The 20,215-nt window shown below is 51.9% G+C and overlaps 1 protein-coding gene and 1 long non-coding RNA gene across 5 annotated transcripts in view; one reads left to right on the forward strand and one right to left on the reverse strand.

Annotated features, from left to right (window-relative positions):
- Grip2 (glutamate receptor interacting protein 2) overlaps positions 1–20,215 on the reverse strand; it is an 82,292-nt gene that overhangs the window by 31,106 nt on the left and 30,971 nt on the right. The window contains exon 1 of one of the 4 annotated variants that reach the window (XM_031382592.1): positions 13,973–14,219. The exons of 2 other annotated variants lie outside the window; for them this stretch is intronic. In XM_031382592.1, the coding sequence (XP_031238452.1) occupies positions 13,973–14,027 (55 nt within the window). In that variant the 5' untranslated portion in view covers positions 14,028–14,219. Of the gene's footprint in view, positions 1–1,790; positions 1,831–13,972; positions 14,220–20,215 lie in introns of those variants that run through there. One more of the 4 variants, XM_031382595.1, reaches the window with a different exon arrangement.
- Positions 2,847–3,674, forward strand: LOC116099281. The gene is made up of 2 exons (XR_004122188.1): positions 2,847–2,978; positions 3,384–3,674. It is a non-coding gene; the product is annotated as an uncharacterized LOC116099281 (long non-coding RNA).

Genomic DNA, 20,215 nt, shown 5'->3' on the forward strand with positions numbered 1-20,215 from the left:
TGTGTGTGTGTGTATGTGTGTATGTATGTGTGTATGTGTGTGTGTGTGTGTGTGTGTGTGTGTGTGTTCCTGCAGGAGTGGGGGACACTCTCAGCCACTTTAGTCAGAGTCAGGCCTACTGTACCTATCATCTTCCATCCCACAGATACTCTAGAGGCTCCAGGAGAAAGCTTGGACAGCCTCAGGAAGGGATCTGAGGAAAGAGCCACTGGGGTAGAGTCCATCCAGGCCAGAGAGAGCCAGGCTGCCTCCTCCACAGGCTTCAGTCCCCACCCCACCCCACCCCACCCCTGCAGCGTGGCTACACATGCAGTGACCACCTGTTGGCTCTCTTCCCCTGCTTTAGGACAGGCCCTACAACTAGGCCTGGCTAGTGATAGGCCCCATGGTTGGTTTAGCAATGGGCATGGGATCCATGCTGAGCCCTGAGACTTTTTAGGAAACTATTGGAGACAGACTCTCTGACACAAAGCTTGGAGAACATGAAGTAGGAACAGGACGGAGAAACGGGAAAGGGAATGAGGAATACAGCACACCTAGAACCTGTTGTTCCTGAAGCTCCATTTCAGGATTTTTTCTTTTTTAAAAAAGGAGCCTTGGGGTTGAAGTCATCAAATGCTGATGCAGGTGTGAACCTATGACCCAGGGAGGAAATTCTCAGAGTGGAAAGAGGGAATCGGGAAGCATCAGAGTAGAAACCAGAGAGCTCAGCAGAGGCTTTGAGAGCTGGGCTCAGAAGCTGTAACCAGACTTCAGGCATATCCCCTCCCCCCTGGGAACCCAGGAGTTGAGGCAGGTCAGGAGAGCACCAGAACCCAGGCCTCACTAGAGGTAGGGGCCCAGAGGCCAAGAGAACACCAGGACACAGGGTCTACTATGGTTAGAAGCCTGAAAGCCAGGAAGAGAACGAGGCAAGGGCCCAGCAGGCTTAGGTGTAAGAAAAGCACCGAAGTTCCAGCATCCCCAACTCAAACTGAATGACAGAGGTGTCCCTGAAGGAGACCTGGGGTGCTTGGTTCCTACCCTGGAAGCTATAGAGAGGTGTGTAGATCTTGGAAGGTACTGAAAGCATTGGAGGTGATAACCCTTAAAGGCACAGAGTGACCTAAAAGACCCATAGAGAGGAGAGCTGTTGGTTAGGAAAACAGACAGACAGACAAGACAGACAGACAGACAGACAGACAGGGACAGGGATCACTACACTTGCCCCATAACAAAGAGCAGAACTGTTGGGGGAGGTCAGGCTGTCCCAGCAGGCTGAAGTTAGGGAGACAGACAGACAGACACACAGACAGACAGACAGACAGACAGGGACAGGGATCACTACACTTGCCCCATAGCTCCTCCCTAGTCCCAGATACTACCACAGCCACCTAGGAATGTGGCAGCTGAGCCCCGCCCCTCTACTGAGTTCCAGAGCCCAGGGTTCTGCAGAAACCTTCATCTACCCTGGCCTCAGGGAAGGTTCACTCCCAATGGGCAGCCCCATGCTCCCAATAACTGACAGCTCTACTCCCCCCACTGAGGCAGGAAGGGCAGCCTCCCTGGGTCTCCTACTGAACTCCTTGTAACCTATACCCAGCGACAGGTAACCTATACCCAGCGACAGTCCTAGGAGGCAGCCTTCCAGTGACAGGACAACTCCAGAGCAGAAACGCAGCCCTCACTCAGCACCTGCCTGGTTAGAGATCCCATGTCCTCCTTCCCACCAGACTGTCAGAGTGGCAGCCTTATTCCTCCCATCCAGGCCCCTCGCTGCAGCTGGTGTGGTGCCTGCATGCTCCACGTACCTGCCTCTGCAGGGCTGTCCCGACTGAGCCCACACAGCATGTCTGCTGTCTCTGCACTGCCCACAGCTCCCAGACACACACTAGGTTCCTCCCTCACCCTCCCAGGGGAGGGGCCCAGGAGCTCCCTCCCACTGGCGGGGCATAGTCCACCCACTGCAGTCTGCTCACTACTTAAAGGGGCCAAAGCTTTCTTCACTGTGTCTCCAGGATCAGTATCTGAGGCCCCCTCAGCCACGGGCATATGGCAGCACTCAGACTCTTAGAAGAGAACCCTAGGACCCCCACCTCCACCCCAGTGTCCTGGACACATGACTTTGATCCTAAAGTGCCCCAGGGCTTTGGCAAATGACTGTCTTCCCTGGGCCTCAGTTTTTACATCTCGAAAGGAGGGTAGACCTTCCCAAACTTTATTCTTGTAAGGAGCAGATTTCAGCAGGACTGGCATAGGATTCCATTCATAAGCCCCAAAGTGCAGCGGCCTCTCTGGCCATGTGATTGGCCCCTAGGCACCTCTGCAGGTGCTCACAGTCCCCCCCCCCCCAAGAACCCTGGCATTGATCTCTTCCTCCCCCCACCCCCTGCTTCACTTTTCTCTCTGGAAGCTGAGACGTAGGGACCATGAACCTAAACAGCTTATCATATACAGTGTCCACAGCACTATATGGGGACTGAGTACCTCAGGCCAAGAATCTTCCACATCTAAGCTTGATAGACAGGGGCAGCTGGTCATGGGCTGTAGACGCAGCTGGCAAGCTGCCCCTTGCTTGCCCCAGATGGGCTCCAATCCTGCGCACTGATAGACCTCCTTCACTCAGGGCTCAGGACCAACCAGGCAGATCCTAATGTAGCCCCAGGACCTTTCCAGATGGGGCAGCTGTATTTGTTCCTGCCCCATCTCATTCCCCAAGGCTATATACACGGGCATTGAGAAGAAAGGCAATTAGTGACACAGGCAGCAAACAGTGGCCATCAACAACCTGTGCAAGTGCATAGTGCACTGGGCTGAATGCAGCCGAGATTTAGATACGGGGTCCCTGCTCTCAGAGAATTCTCGGCAGCCCAGCCACTATGGAAGTCAGATTACACTTACAGACTACCCCGGGACCAGCTTCAGATGAATCCATGTTCTCTGTCTACAGGTTCAAGTCCCTGTCCTGCTTTCACTCCCCAAGAGGCCTTCCTCATCAGGTAACCTTGAGAAGGGAGGGGCGGCAGGCATGCTGGGGGGTAGGGTCTAAGCACTAGGCAAGTTCCCTGGACCAGCACTGAGGTCCAGACCAAAGATCTAGGAGCATTATACAGCCATGGGAGAGGTAGTGAGGCTGACTCTCATATGAAAGAGTCATACCAAGCAGAGAGGGGCCACAGGCTCCCTGGGGCCCTGTGCCTGGAAATGGCAAGGAAAGCCTGGATATGACATGGATCTTTATCAGGGCACAGAGGGCTACCTGAGCATCCCAACTCCACATCAGTGGAAAGGAGGTCATCAGAGGTCCTCTAGCAGAGCCTCCCCCATCTGTGGACAGTGGAAAACGATACATAGGTCTCTGGAGTGACGTCTGCTCTTTAAGAAAACATTTGTTCTCTTGACAGATGCATCTCAAGGCCTGTTCTGATTGGCAGTGGGAAGCTCGGCTGGAGCTCTTCGGCTCTTCACTGTTCCTTTGGAATTTACTTTGGTGGCTGAGAAAGCCCTTGGAAAGGTCATTCCATGGATTAGGAGGAGAGCCGACTGCACAGCATTACTCCGAGAACCTGTTGTGCTAGGCACTAGGGGGTCGGAGACAAAACCAGATAGGAAAGAAAACAGGTTCTGCCTCTGCCCTGGCTCAGCCACCCCACCACACATTTTTATTAAATTTTATCCATGCATATGTGAAGAAATGACTGTTGGTCAATCTTGGAACAAAGGGGGTCCAAACGTGAACTCTGACACAGAAAGGCTCAGCAGCTTCCCCAAGGTCACACAGCTGATCTGAGGGGGAGTCTGAAGTCTCGGACCATGGGGATTTCAAGAGCTAGTAAAGAAGTCTGGGGTGCGGAGGTGAGCATGGAGCTACCTGGGGAAACTAGGAAGATTTGAGCCTGGTGTTGAAGGATAAGTAGAAACAAGAAAGAGACTACCATGTGAAACTGTGGGCAAAGTCCTCCTGAGAGATGAGAGAGAACCTGTGGATGGAGCCGGATGAGGTCTGTGAGGTCTCATTCCTCCAAGGTCTGAGGGCTCTTGTTCACAACACCGCTGGGGACTTGCTACAAGGGTGGCCTCCCAGGCCAAACCTATCTGTCAACAAATGTTTCTGAGGTCTGAGTTTGCTTGCATCCTGCAGGCAATGGGGGAGCCACAGATGGTTGTAGGGAAAGAGCATGAGGAGTCTTTGCCAGGACCTCAGGCATCTTGGATGCTGCTGAGTAGTTCCACCTGGGAGCCACGATCAGGCCAAGCTGCTCCTGGGACCTGCTCCAGCGACCACCCCTCCAGCCCAGTGCTGCCCGCCTCGGGGAGGCAGAGGAAAGGGAGACAGATTGTAGGGTGTACGCAGTGGCTGGGAGCCAGGCCTCCTGCAGTTCCCAAAGATAGCATCTGACTTATCTGTGCTCTGACACACTGAAGCACGTGAGGGTAGCCTTGGGTGGGGGTGGCTGGACCACCGAACTGGCAGCCACACCGGTCGGAGACTCAGCATCTCCACACCCAGAGGCTGTATGCCAGGGGATGGTTTGCTCATCCAAGCCTCTCTGGCCTCAGCTTCCCACGGTGTAGAAAGGTAGAACAAAGCACTCATCTCAAAGTCTTGGAATACCACCAGGCATGAGACTGGAGCAGGGCTCCTCGAAGGTCTCCTGGCCCTGCAGATGGGATGCTCCCTGGTATTCTCAGGATTAATAGATTCCCAGGGTTCCCAGAGACTCAGGGGGTCATGACTTCAGTAGCCAGCAGTGTGTGGGTCCTGAGACAGAAGCCTGGGGACTGGATTATGCCTTCCCCAGTCTTGCGACTGTACCATTAACCCTTACCCCCACCTACCCCATCAGCTGCCTATCTTGGACTCTAGGATCTACCACAGTGAGGCCAGATCAGACTCCTTCCTTTGCACAAGCCTTTGGCTCAAGGATTTTATGCCATTGCTGACAGCAGAGACACCTGTACTAATGGCCAGAGAAAGCATCCATCCATCACCCACCTGCCAAGTGCCTCACACCAAGACTGTGTTGTGGACTAGCTGCTCTGCCTCAGGATGGTCAAACTTTGTTACCCAAAAGCTGTGAGTGGCCCCAGATGTTATACTCCAAGGGAGAAGGGAGGACCTTAGAAGAGTTTTTCAGACTTTGACAGTCCTGCTGTGGCTGGCTCTCCCTGCAGGGCTGGCTCCACACTCCTCCTTCCTCCTCATAGGCACCCTGGCCCTGGAGGTGGGATGCTCCCTGGTGACTTCATGCTAGTGGACTCCCAGGGTCCCCTCCACTCCCACAGAGACCCAGGGGCTGTGACTACAGTAACCAGACGACCACCCACTCTATGGTGGGAACCTGAGATCAAGAGGGGTCTTAGAGGCCTCTCCAGCACCAAGCTATGCCCTTCCTCCCACAGTCCAGGGCTGAGGCCACTGTGACACGAGCTAGCTGTGTCCCCAAGCCCGCCAGTGACAAGCGGAAATTAAGTCTGGCAGGGAGGAAGGCAGAGATGGCAATAGAGAACTATGAGATAAACCCTTTATTGCTGTGGGCTTTAGTGGCTTTCTTCTCCTCCACCCGCCCCCAAGCGTGGGCAGCAGACCCTGGCCTGGGGCCTCTGCATCACTCCTGACACACACTTCCAGAAGGTGGGGGCTCTGGGGAAAGCAAAGGCCAGCCTGCCATTCTGTCTGCCACAGGGGAAGAGAACTGAGACCATATTCCTCCGGTCTATCGGGTTGTGTCAAACCTGTTCCAGATATACACATCCTCCCAATCCTTGTGGTCCCTCAGGGACACTGCTGCCTTATAGACCTAACTGATCCTGGTGCTAAGCACAGCAGAACATGAGGGGGTTTCAGGAGCATGCAAGAGCAAAACAAGGCAACCAGTGTAGAAGGGCCATAGAGAGGAAGGTTCCAGAAGATTCAGAAAAGCCACAGCCAACCTAAGCAGCTTGGGAGTCACTCATGACTTCCTCCATCCAGGCTGTTCTGTAGAAACTCCATGTGAAGACAGGGAACCAAGGTCACAATGAATCCCACATCTTCCTTTCCTCAGGACTAAGAGGTGAGCCAAGGTTGGAAGCCAGGCCATCTGCGGGCAGCACTAACCTGTCTAGAGTGCCTGGAATACACAGCAGTGCTCCTAACATCCCCTGATCTGGGTATCTCAGGACTGTGGACAGGAGGGTGTTGTTCTTCGGAGGGTGGCACCCCTGCTGTGCCTAAGGAGTCTCTGGTGACTAGGGAGGATCTGGGCATCATAAGTGGGAGCCTGGCTATGGGAAAGGCAGCTTCCACAGGTTTCCCCCCTCCCATGGGCTCCATGCCTCCCTCATGTCAGTAATTACATCCCTCCTGGAGGGAGAAGACAACAGACTACAGCCAAGCGGGTGCCTCTCTAAACCCCAGACTCCTCTAAAACACGGAGGATTGTGTCTACCTTCTGTGAGGTTTGGCTGAGCTGTTCAGGATGTGGGCCCTCTGAAGGTGGTTGGTACGGGTTTGAACAGCCACAGTGCTACCTCACGGTAGTTTACTCTTCCGCTCAAGACTTTCACTAAGCACCTAGTACTTCACTCAGCATTTCACTCAGTACTTTACTAAGCTGGATGGATCTGCTGTTTCTGCAGTGAGGGAAGCAGACAGACCTCACCCTTCCAGAGCTCCCCAACTAAGAGATACCAGAGAGGAATCAAGAAAATACATATTTGTGGTTGTGTTGGACACGGGAGTGATGCTGGATTCACAGTGAGGCAGCGTTCACAGGAATACTATGTCAGCCTGTGTTACAGCACCTGGGCAGACTTCTGAAGGGGAAGACATCTGTGTCCTCCTGGAATCTGGCTCTGGGAGTCTCCTATGATGACCACAGAGTGAACCTCTCTGTGTCTTGAAGGGATCTGACAAGACCACGGAGTCTGCTGGCCTGTGGCTCCCTGGACAGACAAGATGCTGAGCTGCCTCAAGAGCGTATGTGTTCCAAATGGAGGGACCTTGACACACACACACACACACACACACACACACACACACACACACACACACACACACAAGCAGCCTTCTCCAGTGGTGTGTTACAAGCTCTCCTTTGTGGTCACTGGGCAGCCATACAACAGTATAGAGGGAAAGAACTCAGTTAAGGGTCTGAGACAATAACTAAATGGTCAGAGCCTATGGGGAATGAGTGCAGACTTCAGCTGACCTCTGTCAAACTACCTTCCCCACACTCCTGCCCTTGGGGATCACTCTATCCCAGTAGAAGAACTTGGGGCCCTTTGCCTCCCACCCAACCTGATCTTTTGCTATCTACCCTCCTCTCCCCAAAAAAGTAAAACACAAATTATGTCAACATGAAAGAGCTCTTGGGCTGGTAGTGGAGGGACCTTGGTCTGTAGCTTTCAGTAGGTTTCACGAGGGACCTACTAAAAGCAGACCACACACTGGAGCATCAGCATCTTTCTCAGGAGGAGCTACATCCAGGGGTGATGTAAACCCACAGAGGTGAGATGGGCAGGGCATTCCCAGCAGTGAGGATGCCTAGCACTAAGTGTGGGAAGTTCCCAGAGTGTCTAAGGGAAGCCCTCAGCAGCATGGCTGGATCTCAGGTTAGGAGCAGGCAGATGGGAGTGAGGCATAGAGTGTGTCATTCCTGGCACCATGATTGCTATGTGAGTAACACAGGAGGACAGGCTCCAGAGACCACTTCAGTGATCCTGAAAGGATGGGTGCAGTTGCTTTGCAAAATAGCACTTGGGCATCTGCATCTCAAATATGGCTGCTAGTGGCAGAGAGCAGAGTGTGCACAAGGTGTCCTTTGGGAAAGCACCTACATCAGGGTCAGCCAGGATCCTGCCATCTACCCCTGCATCAGGCATCACTCTCTCTCTGTCCAAGTGAAAACACCCTAAATAGGGGCCAGGGGCCAGTATTTATTGAGTACCTACTAGATATGCCACACTACATGTACAATGAATGTCTCGTGGATTTCTTTTTTTAAAGAACCTCATGAGGTGAGTACTGCTGCTAGCATTTTTACACAAGAGGAAAAACTGAGCCCCAGAATGAGAAAGGGATATGGCCTGGCATGAGCAGCCTGGGTGGCTCAGGATCAGAATTGGATGCTTCCTTCATGGGTCCTCTTTGACGCACATTCCTCTGCCTAGACTGTTCCCATCCTCACTGCAGCTTCCACCTGTTTCTCCCAGAAGCCTATCCTGACTGCACTAGCAGGTTCTCACTGCCTCCTTCCAGCCTTCCTTCCATTCCCTGGCCCTGTCCTTCCCTCTCAGAGGGAGATCCTTCACTGCCCCAGGTCCTGAGGCTATGTTCAGGAAGAGCCAGACAAGTGCCACTGAGTGACTGAGAGCTAAACAATTAAGACTTCAGACCCCAGAATCACTGTCATTCAAGACTTTCCATCCCATCCACAGAGAGCTCACGGCCCCCTGAGCATCCTGTCTTGCACTGGAACATCTACTGGGGGAGGGGCACTCTTGATTCCTCTCTGGAGCCAATGCAGCCTCTGAGCCTGGCCGTAAGAGCCACACACAGCTCTGAGGCAGATGTGGTTTGACTTAGCCCCTGTGTATGGGTAGACCAGATGGCCTCCACTCACCTGCCATTCTGAGACCCCCCCTGGGAAATGGGGACATCCTCAGAGAGGAGAAAACAAGCCAAAGCATTGACCTATACCCAGTCTCTATACATCCTCTATACCCAGTGCCTAGTTGTACATACAAGGGGAAACTGAGGCTCTGAGACAATGGAAACACAAGCTTGCATCACTGGTCACACCTGCTGACTTCTGCCAGTTTCTGCGCATTTCAGACTACACCTCACATTCTGTGGTATCTTCTCTGCCTCCACAAACTGGAATAATGGCTCCATTTGATAGATGAGGGAATAGGCCTGGAAGGACTATGATATGCATGAGATCCTGAAGGGGCTTCACTGGACGAGCATGATCCTATCTGGTTTTGTGTCCTCTTGGTGGACTTGAACATTGAAAGAGAGCTCTGTAGTTGATGACAGCTGGTGACTGCTATGTGAGGGTGTGAAAAGGACCATCAGGGAGCAAGCCTTCACACCCATGTCGAGCAGTCTCCCTGAAGGAGTTGGAAGGTGGAAGCCTTGTTAGAACCACTGTCTGAGGCAGGGGCTAGAGCCTGGGATTTCTGGATCATTCTAGATGCCTGACAGGTGAAGGTCCCACACTCCAGCAATGGTTTACCAGTAGTGTCATGGAAGGGTTCAAACCTGGATGACCTCCCCCGCAGCCTCCCTCTGTTCTATTACAAACACTTTGAGAGAACCCAGCTTCCAGCTGGCATCTTTGTCTTCCAGACATACCTGTCCCTAGTTCTCTCTGCCCTGTAAGCCTTTCCACGCACAGTTCTGCTGTCCTATCCCCTAGGATGTTTCCCTAGTCCCCTACAGGTCTTCCTGAGGGCTGGATGCTCACCCTCTTCTTCACCTAGCTACCCCCAGAAGGGCTCGGTGGCAAGGCAAGTGGCAAAGAGCGAAGTATATTCTAAGGGTTTCCAGGGGCTCTGAATTCAATCTAGACACCTCCACCTCTGACTAGCTGGATGTCTTTGAGAAGAAATGCATAAAATGGGGTGCACATGTGGGCCAGGAAAGAAGGGGGACCTGTGTCCTGTGGGGCAGCTTCAGCTTAGATACAATCAGTCTGGGGCCCCTTCATCTCTATCCTTAAATTAAACCTCCAGTGACTTACAGCTGCCTCCATGGCTCAAACACACACATTCTGTAAAGGATAGGGACCTTGTTCAAGGTCGTCCCTTAAGGACTCCAGCTGCCCCAGTTGTATAGCAATTGGAGCTGGCTGGCTCTGTGCCTCTTTGTCCGCCCACCTGCCCACATCTGCTCTGAGTCACTGATACCTCGGCCAAAACAAGAATGTGGGGGCTGCAGAGACAAGGTTAGCCCAAGGACACTATGTGGGTAAATGGAGGTTGTGGCAAGGAGCTTTTATTCCTAAGAGGGCAGGAACAGAACACAGAAGGGAAACTGAGGCCAGAAAGAGTGGGATTGCCCAAGGACCTGCAAGGGAGTTGGGGTAGGGTCTGCCCAGGCCTCCTGACTGATGGATGTTCTTTCCGCCCTGTCAGACCTGCCGTGAAGGAGGCAGGGCCAGCAGCCTTCACAATTATCTGGGCAATTAAAGCAGGCAGATGGTCCTGCTGGACTGAGCATTCAAGCTGACAAACGGAGACAGCATGCGGGGCATTAGCTGACGAGATCAGCACAGGTTCCGGTGGCAGGGATGTGAGCAAGGTGGGTAGGCAGAGGCATACTTCACTCAGTGTGTGCTACATGAGGGAGGGCTATGGGAGACTCTATCCTCTCTATGCCGCTTGCGCATGGCAGGCCCTAAGCTCCAGCTGAGACTGCACCCCACAAAACAGACACAGACAAGAGTCTGTGCGGCAGAGGCAGTGGCTAGGCATGGGCAGTACTAGTAAGCTGATGCGGCTTGCTGATGCTTCAGGGCCCATCAAAGCTGCCAAGGTTCCCTGGGCAGAGCTCCAGAAGGCAGAGGAACTTCAAGGATGCTAGAAAGGCGAGCACATGTGTGAGGACATGAGTGGGGACATCACAGAAAGGACTCTGCTCTCAGCAAAACAGGAGACACATTGACCACTGAGGAAAAAGAATACCCTGGCAAGTTGCTTGAGCCTCAGAATTATCTTGCCCGGGCAGACTCGAAACTGTCATTTCCTGCACATCTGGTTTTTGAAAGTCATTTCTCTTTCAGCCTCAGTTTCCTCAGGTGCCATGTGGGCAGTTTAGATCATAGCTCCCAAACCCAAGGATGTACTTGTTAAGTACCGAGCATGCTATCTGACAAGAGGCAAGAACACAGAACAAGGCAGAGCTTCACACCAGCCTGCCAGGACTCTGCAATCCTGGAACAATCCCAGGATGAATTTATCCCCTGGCACAGTCTCTAAGACACCTGGTGCCCTAGACCTGGAGCAGGGCAGAAGCCCAGGAGAGGGACCAGTGGATGAGCACTGGAGGGAAGGAACATTGCTTGAGATGAGATCAGAGCTGAGCCTCATGCTGCTATGGGAGGTAGGGTTGTATAAGAAATGCCAGGAGTCAGCTGTAGAGGCCAGGGTGAGTCCTGGGGAGAGTCTTGGGGGGCCTCCTCCCAGGGGGGAAGGAGGGAGGAAGAAGCCACCGTGCTGTGTGGCCACAGCTAGGAGGGGAGGATGAGAATGTCTATGCTGACCTGTGTTGTGCCTTAAGACTTAGGGCAGTACCAGGTACTTGATAAATTTTGAATGAGGCCGGGCAATACACCCTGTGTCAGCATCGATCGATTGTGTGCCCTGCAGCCCTCTTTGCATAAGCTGTTCCCTCTGTCACTTGTCTAGCAAATTCCTACTCTGAGAGCCCTCCCTGGTCTTCTCAGAATCATGGATTCCTTCTCCAGGCATTAACTGGATCTTTGTATTTCAGTTGACAAGTGTGGTATGGGTTTCCTATGGTCACCTAGCTTGTGACCCCTACTTTCAAACCATCAAAGGACAAGGCCCTTGAAGGTCTTATTTGATAAAAAGGAGAAACAGGAAGATCTATGGAGAACATGGGTTGGAACGCTGGTGAGGTGACTCAGTGGGTTGAGAGCCTTGCCAATGAGCCTGACATGAGTTAGATTCCAGGGGCACACTGACTCCTGCAAGCTGCACTCCAGCCTCCCTACATGCACCACGGTTCATGCGAGCACACACACTAAATGATATGTAAAACACATAACAATAAAACAAGACCATGGGCTGGACGTGGGGAAACATGTGTCCACCACACATTAAAATAAAACCTTGAAGGACTGGAGAGAGGGGTCAGTAGTTAAGAGAATGTTCTGCTCCTGTAGAAGGATACAAAGGACTTGGGTTTGGCTCCCAGAACCCACCCACGTCAGGTGACTCATAACCACCTGTAACTCCAGTCAGGGGGAATCCAACACCCCCTTCTGGTCTCTGTGAGCACCTGATTGCACACAGTACACAGACATAACACATTAAATAAATAAATAAATAAATAAATAAATCTTAAAAATATAAAACCTTGAATATCAAGCTAGGGGAAACTCTTGTTTCCCACCAAGGCTTCAGGGCTACTGCCTTGAGCAACAGCTCCATGCAGTGTTGTGCAGCTGTGTACCTCCCAGAGAGCACCTGGAATGCCAGAAGCCAGGCCACACCTTCTTCATGTAGGTCTGAAGCCAGGCAGCCTACATATTTTTATACTTTGTCTGCCAGTTCTCCATGAGGAGCTCAACATTCAAGGGCACGGCTGCTGTGGGGCCGTGAGGGGGTTTAAGGTGAAGCAGGGTGCAGAGAGGCCAGAAGAGGATAGGAAGATCTAGCTCACATCCGAAGAGCCTCGTATGTGCAGGGCTCAGCTCCAGACTCTAAGTTGCAATCTGAGGTGGGTGGCTTTTCTTAGACTGCCCTCTATAGTGGAGAAACTGAGGTCTGACAGCTGTCATAGTCACACAGAGAGTGACAGTCAGGGGTGTGATTTGAACCCTGGTCTGTCTGAGCACACCCAGACACTTCCCTGGTGTCCAAAAAGCACAGTTTCAGCCTTTCTCCAGATCTCAGGGTCTTGCACAGAGAGCATCCCTAAGATGTGATGAGCCATAGCACCACAGGGTCTTCAGGACTCACAGATCTGAACAACAGCTTTGAGGAGGAGGACTTCTGAGGGCACAGCAGAGAGTTCCTGGGCAGCCCTGTTCCTGATGCCTTTGTCCCTGCAGAGACCTCTAGAAACCAGCTGCTTACAGGCCAGAATGGATCCTGGAGCCCTCTCCTGTCCTATGGACAGGTTAGGCCCCTTCCAGGGGAGCACCCCCATTTCATATAGGTTCTTCAAATGTTAATAAATGGGTCACCAAATGCTCATCTGTGGGTCAGCTGTGTGGCCTTGGGCAAGTTCCTTAACGTCTCTGGACTTCAGTGTTCTGCTATATAACCAAGAATGGACTGTCACTGAAGAATGCAATGGGTACTATAAGGAAAGGCCTTCTCTGACACCCCCAGCACTGAATGAACTAAGGCCTTTGTCTGTTGTTAACAGTCTGGGAATTCTTAGTTCTCAGTCTGAAGCACAGGACTATGAATCCCTGCCATCCTTATCTCCTGTATATACGCGGAGAACAGAGGGCCATCACAGGTGACGTCTAGGGTCACCAAGACTCTGGAGCTTAACATCCAGTCCACACTGTCCTCCCCAGCACACTGCAATCTTGTCCACACCTGAGACCCCTCTTCTTCTCCAGGGGCTAGCCCTGTGCCAGGCATGGGACCAGTGTCGACTCAGAGTCATTTCAGCTTGGATAAGAGCCAGGCCCAGGCTTCACCTTCAGCCCTTAGTCACCAGCCTGCACTAGAGGTGTGAATGTGTGTAAGCACACACAGACATTCACACACACTGCCAGCCTGTTCCAAACACAACACAGTCCCATAGTCTGAATAAGGAAGAAAGAAAAGCCTTTTAGGGACAAGTCCCATGAGGGGTGTTGAGGGGTGGGGACAAGAAGCTCAGAAAAGTAAGACACAGGAAGACACTGAAAAGGACCCTTGGACAAAGACAGGAAGGGTGGGAGAGGGCAGGTGTGCCCGAATAGGGGAAAGGTGTGGAAGAGACACAAGGACAGCCATTAGGGCAGGGAGGAATACCAGGGAGAGGTAGAGACCCCGAGGGGACCAGACAAAGAGAGATGGGGCGGAGAGAGAGGAAAATACCCAGAACACAGGGAGACCGGAGCCCCAGAGAAGAATACAGAGAAATGAGCAACTGACAAGTGCCAAGGGAAGAGACCCAGATTCCACGTCCCAGGAGGAATGTCACAGAGACACCCCGAGCACCCAGACAAAAGCAGGCTAGGAGACATCGGGACCAAGGGTAGTGAGGGAGCCTCCCCAGTGGCTCCTCCAGCACCCGACAGCAGCCTTTGCTCCGTACCTTTGGGCCTCCGCCTCACCACGCCCAGCCGCCACTTGAGTGACACCGCCAACATCACTCCTGCCCGCCAGCAGGTCCCAGACCCGGAGCCCTGCAGCCTTCCTGCAGCAGCTCCGCAGCCTCGGAGCCGGGAGCTGGCGCCTCTGCGCTGCGCCCCAGCAGCCTGACTGGTGGAGGCTGGGCGCTCCTGGCCTCCTCCCTTCCCGAGTTGCTAAAATAGATAATCCTCCCTAGAGCCGGCAGCAAGGCCCTTCCTCCACTGCAAGCAGGGCGCCAGAGCTGATCTATCTTCCCAGGTTCTGGCATGGAGAACCTATCTTCAGCGCCCCAATCCTCTATTTCCTCTTCCCGCCAAAAGTGCTGCCTAGCCCACCGCAGCTTCTCCTCAGCTCCATCAGCCTCCCCGCCTCTTCCTCCGCCAGCTGTTGGGCCTGTCCATCTAAAACTGCTCTGTGAAACTTCTCTGCTCAAGACCAATTGCTTGACCTTCGGATACCCATCCTAGCTAACTAGCCGCTAGAAGGGCTGGCTTGCTGTGCCACAGCACAGACCATTGGCAACATGTCCCAGGGTCCCAGTGGGTACCCCCAGATTGATGGGGCAGGAGTCCACAGGGTCAGGTATTTGAAAGGAGCTTCCTAAGCACATCCCATTTCCCTTCCTATTGGTGGGGCAGGCAGTATTATCCTTGGGGAGACTGAGGCACAGGATCAGCTACTTGCTTAAGGTCAAAGCAGGCATGTGGCAGACAGGGATTCCCTATCTTCTCTCCTAAGGTAGCTGCTTGGGCTCCCTCCTCAATTCATAAACCTATAAGCCCCTAGGATAAGTCTGGGCTCAGACCACACTCTTAGGAGCTCGGAGGACTGCTCAGGAGTCAAGGCTGCAGAATTCTGCTTCAGAGGAAGTCAGGGCTGCAGGAGAACTCTGCCTCAGTCAAGCAGTGCTGTGGCCTTGACCCAGGAAGCATGAGGTTTACCCTAACACTCTCCAGTAGTCCTCCCACCAGGCCTAGGCACCCAGTCTGCCCAAGTGCTGCTGCATTCTTGCCATTAGCTGACGGGAATGGATGGAGCAGAGGGCAGTGTGGGGAAAATAGAGCAAGCGATGAATGAGAAGCCTGAGAGGAAGGGCCCCAGAGGTCTCTCAGCAGACTGACTCCTAACAGGTTGTCTGGGTTCTCCCTGGCTTAAGATTTCCTTGGAGCATCTTCAACACTAGGCTTCAACTAGAAGCAGGCTCTGAGATGAGGAGGGGATTCCTGTCGGGGACTGGGAAGAGGAGCAGGGACACCAGTAAGATGGGGAGTGGGGTGGGGACAAGGTTCTGAACTTATCCAACTCCGTGGGAGATTTTGTTCTTCCATCCTGGGGTGGGGGTGGGGGTTATGGAAACCTAGGCAGGGACAAGCCCAGGAAACGAAAGATGGCCACTTGAACAAGATTGTTTGGCTCCTCCCACCACCACTTGTACTCCTCTATAGACTTAAGAGTCTGGGACGAGGCTCTGACTAAGCCGTGCTAACAGCAAGGGGAGAGATAGAGGACACAGCTTTTGCGGATGAGCAGACCTGAGTTCAAATCAACTCACCTTAGGGGGGAGGGTAGGGATCCCTCTCTGCCACATGCCTGCTCTGATCCTAAGCAAGTAGACGATCTCCAAGGACCGTGTTGCCTGCCCAGCCAATAGGAAGGGAAATGGGGCATGTGTACTTCTTTCAAATACCCAGCTCTGTGGACTCCTGCTCCATCAATCCAGGTACCCTCTGGGTCTGTTTTCCCATTTAACCAACAGGACTAATTCCCTGCCCCCAAAGGGAGCCGCAGGAGCAGTGTCTACAGTCGAGTCTGCCATACAGGAGCTCAATAGCCAATAAGTGGCGGCTATTAGCCCAGTTATTCCACATGGTACCCATCCCTATGAGCAAACCAAAATGAAAGTCTGGGCAGGAAAAATTGGGAGTCTGTTGCCTGTCACACCCTATCTCATTTAATCTTTACAGTGCACCAGCATGGTCTGATGAACACTCCCCTTTTACAAATGAGGAAACTGAGGCTCAGAAAGGTAAAGGACTCCACCAGGGTTATAATACAGCATGCAAGTGGCAGAACAGGGTCCCAGATCTTAGCCAAAACATGAGGAGAACTGCTGGGCAGTGGTGGCACACACCTTTGATCCCAGCACTTGGGAGGCTGAAGTAGGCAGATCTCAGTGAGTTCAAGGCCAGCCTGGTCTACTGTGCAAGTTCTAGGACAGCCAGGGATACAGAGAAACCCTGCCTCAACCCTCCACTCCCACCCCACCCCCAAACTAGACCAACCAACTGCCACAACTGGGAACAAGTAAGTGTCTTCTGTAAAAGCCCTACTGTGTGGCATGTGTCCTGCCAGCTCAGTACAGATACAAAGGCTGTTTCTCAATGGGATTATACAAACTATAAGGTAACAGCCAGGACCAGGGTCCAGAGTGGGAAGTCTGACCAAGGACTATGTTCCCCACTCCCACCCCTATTGTTCCTTCTGGTAAAAAGAACAGGGCTTAGGATTTCTGCCAGCTGACAGAGGCAGACAACAAATCGTTAGGACCCAAATAGTGCTGAGGGCAGGATTCAAACACAAGATTGACTTAACTTTCCTTAGCACACGGGCTTTACACATCTCAAAAGCCAGGTAGAAAGAAGGGAAAGAAGGGATCCAGGCCAGCAGCCTCTGCCTGCCAGCCTGCTCCCTCCACTCCTGCCTCAGCCTCACAAAGCCCCCACTACCCCCACCTGCTTCCAGAAACAAATTAACATCTCATCAGAGATGCCTTTAATCTTCTTGGCCTTTTCTGTCCCACAGGCCCAGTAGTGACATTTCTGTCACCAGCTCTGCTGATATAAATAAGATCCAAGGCTGGGAGGTGTCAAGGGGTGAGAGACCCTCTGCGCAACTCCCTCAGGCTAGGGGAGGGCGAGCAGGGAGACTATCCATCAATCCCATCCCCTCTTTCATCCATCTTATTTATTAGGCTTCATCTCTGTGCTGCCTCTCCTAGGCCCAGCAGCTAACAAGCAAGGTTTCCTATTGTCGATGTTCTTCTAGTAAGGAACAGAGAGAATAGCAACAATGTAATAAGTCAGTAAATGATGGAACCAAAGGTGAAATAATCAGTCAAGAGGAGGAAAGAGGATAGCAACAATGTAATAAGTCAGTAAATGGTGGAACAGAAGGTGAAATAAACAGAGCAAGAAGGCAGGTATCCCCTTACAGTTTGTGTTGTCTCTTCTGCAGGCTGAAAGGACCCCCAGGGCTGACCTAAGGCTGGGCTGGGGGGACATGCTAAATATCTTTTCCTTAGTCCCAGAGATTAAGGAAGTGCACAAAGTCTGAGTGGGGAAGATTGAAAGGACACTGGAGCCTGGCACCAGACATCCATTGGCCAAGTCTGGGATGGCTCGAACATCAAAGAAGAAAGACTGGAAAACTGTAAGATGCCTTGTGTGCATGACGATGTTCCAAAGGAGAAAGAGCTGCAAGCCCTCACTGGTCACTTGGGACCAGTGTCAGGACAGAATGAGATAGAAACCTCGACTTTTGTACCCAGATGGATGTATTTTAGGAGATGTCAAAGGAGAGAACCAGAGCAAACAGGTGTGGCAAAGAACAGTGTGGTGGGATAGGAAGGCAGGGGAGATCTGGAGGATGGGAGATGGGAGCCCGAAGCTTGTCACTCTGGATCTAGTTGAAGACTCTGCAAGCAAGAATTCCAACACAGCTAACAACCACTTATGGCTTTTCTTCCTTCTCAGACACAGACTTGAAGTTTTCTAGGACTATCAGCAGCTTACAGGGAAAGGACTCTCGTTCTAGACTCCTTGTGTGGCCCTCATGGCTTCTGGTTTTGTTTTGTCACATTGTAACCTCATCCAAGGCATTTCCAGAGCCATCCCACATATCTCTTTTATGAGAGGGAAGAGAGAAGGAGGAGTTTGCAACTTTCTGAGATGTAACTTCAGAGTCACCACAATGGTCTAGGTGGCTGGTACTGAGATGATGGGTTGCTTTCAAACTTTGAGAAATCCCTACTTACACTGGGGTGTGCCTTACTTTGCCCTACTCCCTCTCAGAAAGCACATACTCCTGCTTGGGTATGTCTTCATTTCTTTTGAGTGGCTCTCTTTCTCTGAAGCCTTGTGCTTGAACCTATATTAAGACATCTTCAATAACATTTCCAACTGTCTCACTACACTGGTTAGTCCTGAAATTCTTCTCAGTCCAGAAGCCAAGTATCCTGGTTTGGTCTGAGTTGAGGTCCCTAACTGTCTATGGATGCTCTTCAGGTTTGTGAAGGTTGCAGATGGAGCTGTGTCTCTCTCCCTCACTCTGACAATGACACTGTGAAATCTCCCTCTTTTAGTCCTAAGAAGGTAAGGGGGTCAGTCATAGACTGGATACCAGTCAGTGGCAGGCAGCCCTCAAGTCCTGAGGCCAGTGGACAGAATGCACATAGCACAGGGGGATGCGGTGAAAGATACCCTGAGAACAGCTGGCAAGTAGATGATCTGGTTCCCCCCAGTAAAAGAGGAAGAAGGAATTTTTCTCAAGAGATGGATCAGCTGAATGAGATACAGGGGTCTTGGCAGGATCCCGATGTGAATGAACCATGTATAAAGACAGTTTGAAGACTACAGGGATGTATATTCAGTGGGGCTGGGAGTAGGGGTGGAGGTGAGACAGGATGGGACAGAACAATTCACAAAGACCAAGCCTGAGATGATGTTAAAAATGTACAGTTAATTGCCTGGACATTGGTGGCACATGCCTTTAATCCTTGCCCTTGAGAGGCAGAAACAGTTGAATCTCTGTGAGTTCCAGGCCAGCCTAGTCTACAGAGCAAGTCCCAGGACAGCCAAAGAAACACAAAGAAGTCCTGTCTTGGAAAGAAAAAAAAAAGAATTTATAGTTAATTCCTTTGGGTTGATGCCATTATTGTAATTAGCATTGTGGGGGAGCTATTATACATTAGAGATATGGATGGGCAAAACAAACAAAAAACCCTGTAGAACGAAACCCAAAACCAACTAGCTCTGGTTTGCCTGTAAACTGCCTCAGGAATGTTCCTGCCTTATAGATGCCATTGGGAAGTAATGAAAATTTAAAACCATGGAATTAAAACCATGGAAAGAAGAAAGGGAGAGGGTCATCAAAACCTCACTGGGGAAGTGATGTTTGAAGAAAGGCTAGAAGAAGGAAGGGTGAGGGAGGATGCTGGAGAATACCGGTTGGGTACAGAGTGGGAGAAGGGCAAGGCAGTAGGGCTAGTAGAAGGGCTAGAAGCAAGAGAGCTGGAGGGGGAGCAATGGCCGTGCTTGGAGCAGAGGGCGCCAGCTGCCCTGTGATTTAACAGTCAGTTTCTGAACTGGGGGAACAGGGAGGTCAGCACGCGCATCTCAGAAGACTAAGTGGCCAAGCTGGCAGCTCCTTTTTCTGGGTCAGAAGCAGGGTCCATAGAGTTTCATAAGTCCATGGCTGGACCTCAGTTTCCCCCTCTACAGTATAGAGCACCAAGAACTCAGCATTTCTCCAAGGCTGCATCTCTGGAGAGGTTGTGTAGCTTTAAGAGGTGGGGCCTATGGGGAAATAACGTCAGATGGGCGTATCTTCATATAATGCAGAAAACCCCGCCCTTTCCGGTCTCCTGCTTCCTGCCCTGAGGTGAGTAGTGTTGCCTGTAGTCATGATGCTCCAAGTCAACCCAGGGCCAGTCCTGAACTTTCAAACTGTGAGTCAGAAGTCCCGACTTCTCTGTTGGATGATTGGCAGCTGAAACAAGGACAATTAGGAAGCCTCACAGTTAGAAAGCCATATGGGGCACAGAGCTATAAGCATGGCCTGTGTGTCAGCATAGAGAATTCCTTCTCTGGCAGAACTCTGGGCCTTGTGGACCTCAGGAGTCACCGTAGGTCATGGAGCCATGGGATGACATCAGCTCATAGGTGACGACACCCAGGAAGTAATGTCACCTCAAAAGCAGTAGCCCCCTGAGATGATATTACCTCACATATAACGACATCCACAAGAGTATGTCGCCTTACAGGTGATAACACTCACAGGCTAACATTGCCTCACAGGAAATGACAGCCAGAAAGTGACTTCTCCTTACAGGCCACAGTACCCATGAAGTGATGATGTCACCGGGATCCCCTGGGAAAGCCTGACTGGAGTTTTGATGTGGGACCTGGCCCGGGATAGGAGAGCCACC

This window comes from Mastomys coucha, unplaced genomic scaffold (genome assembly GCF_008632895.1).
Source record: "Mastomys coucha isolate ucsf_1 unplaced genomic scaffold, UCSF_Mcou_1 pScaffold20, whole genome shotgun sequence".
Classification (NCBI taxonomy): Eukaryota; Metazoa; Chordata; class Mammalia; order Rodentia; family Muridae; genus Mastomys; species Mastomys coucha.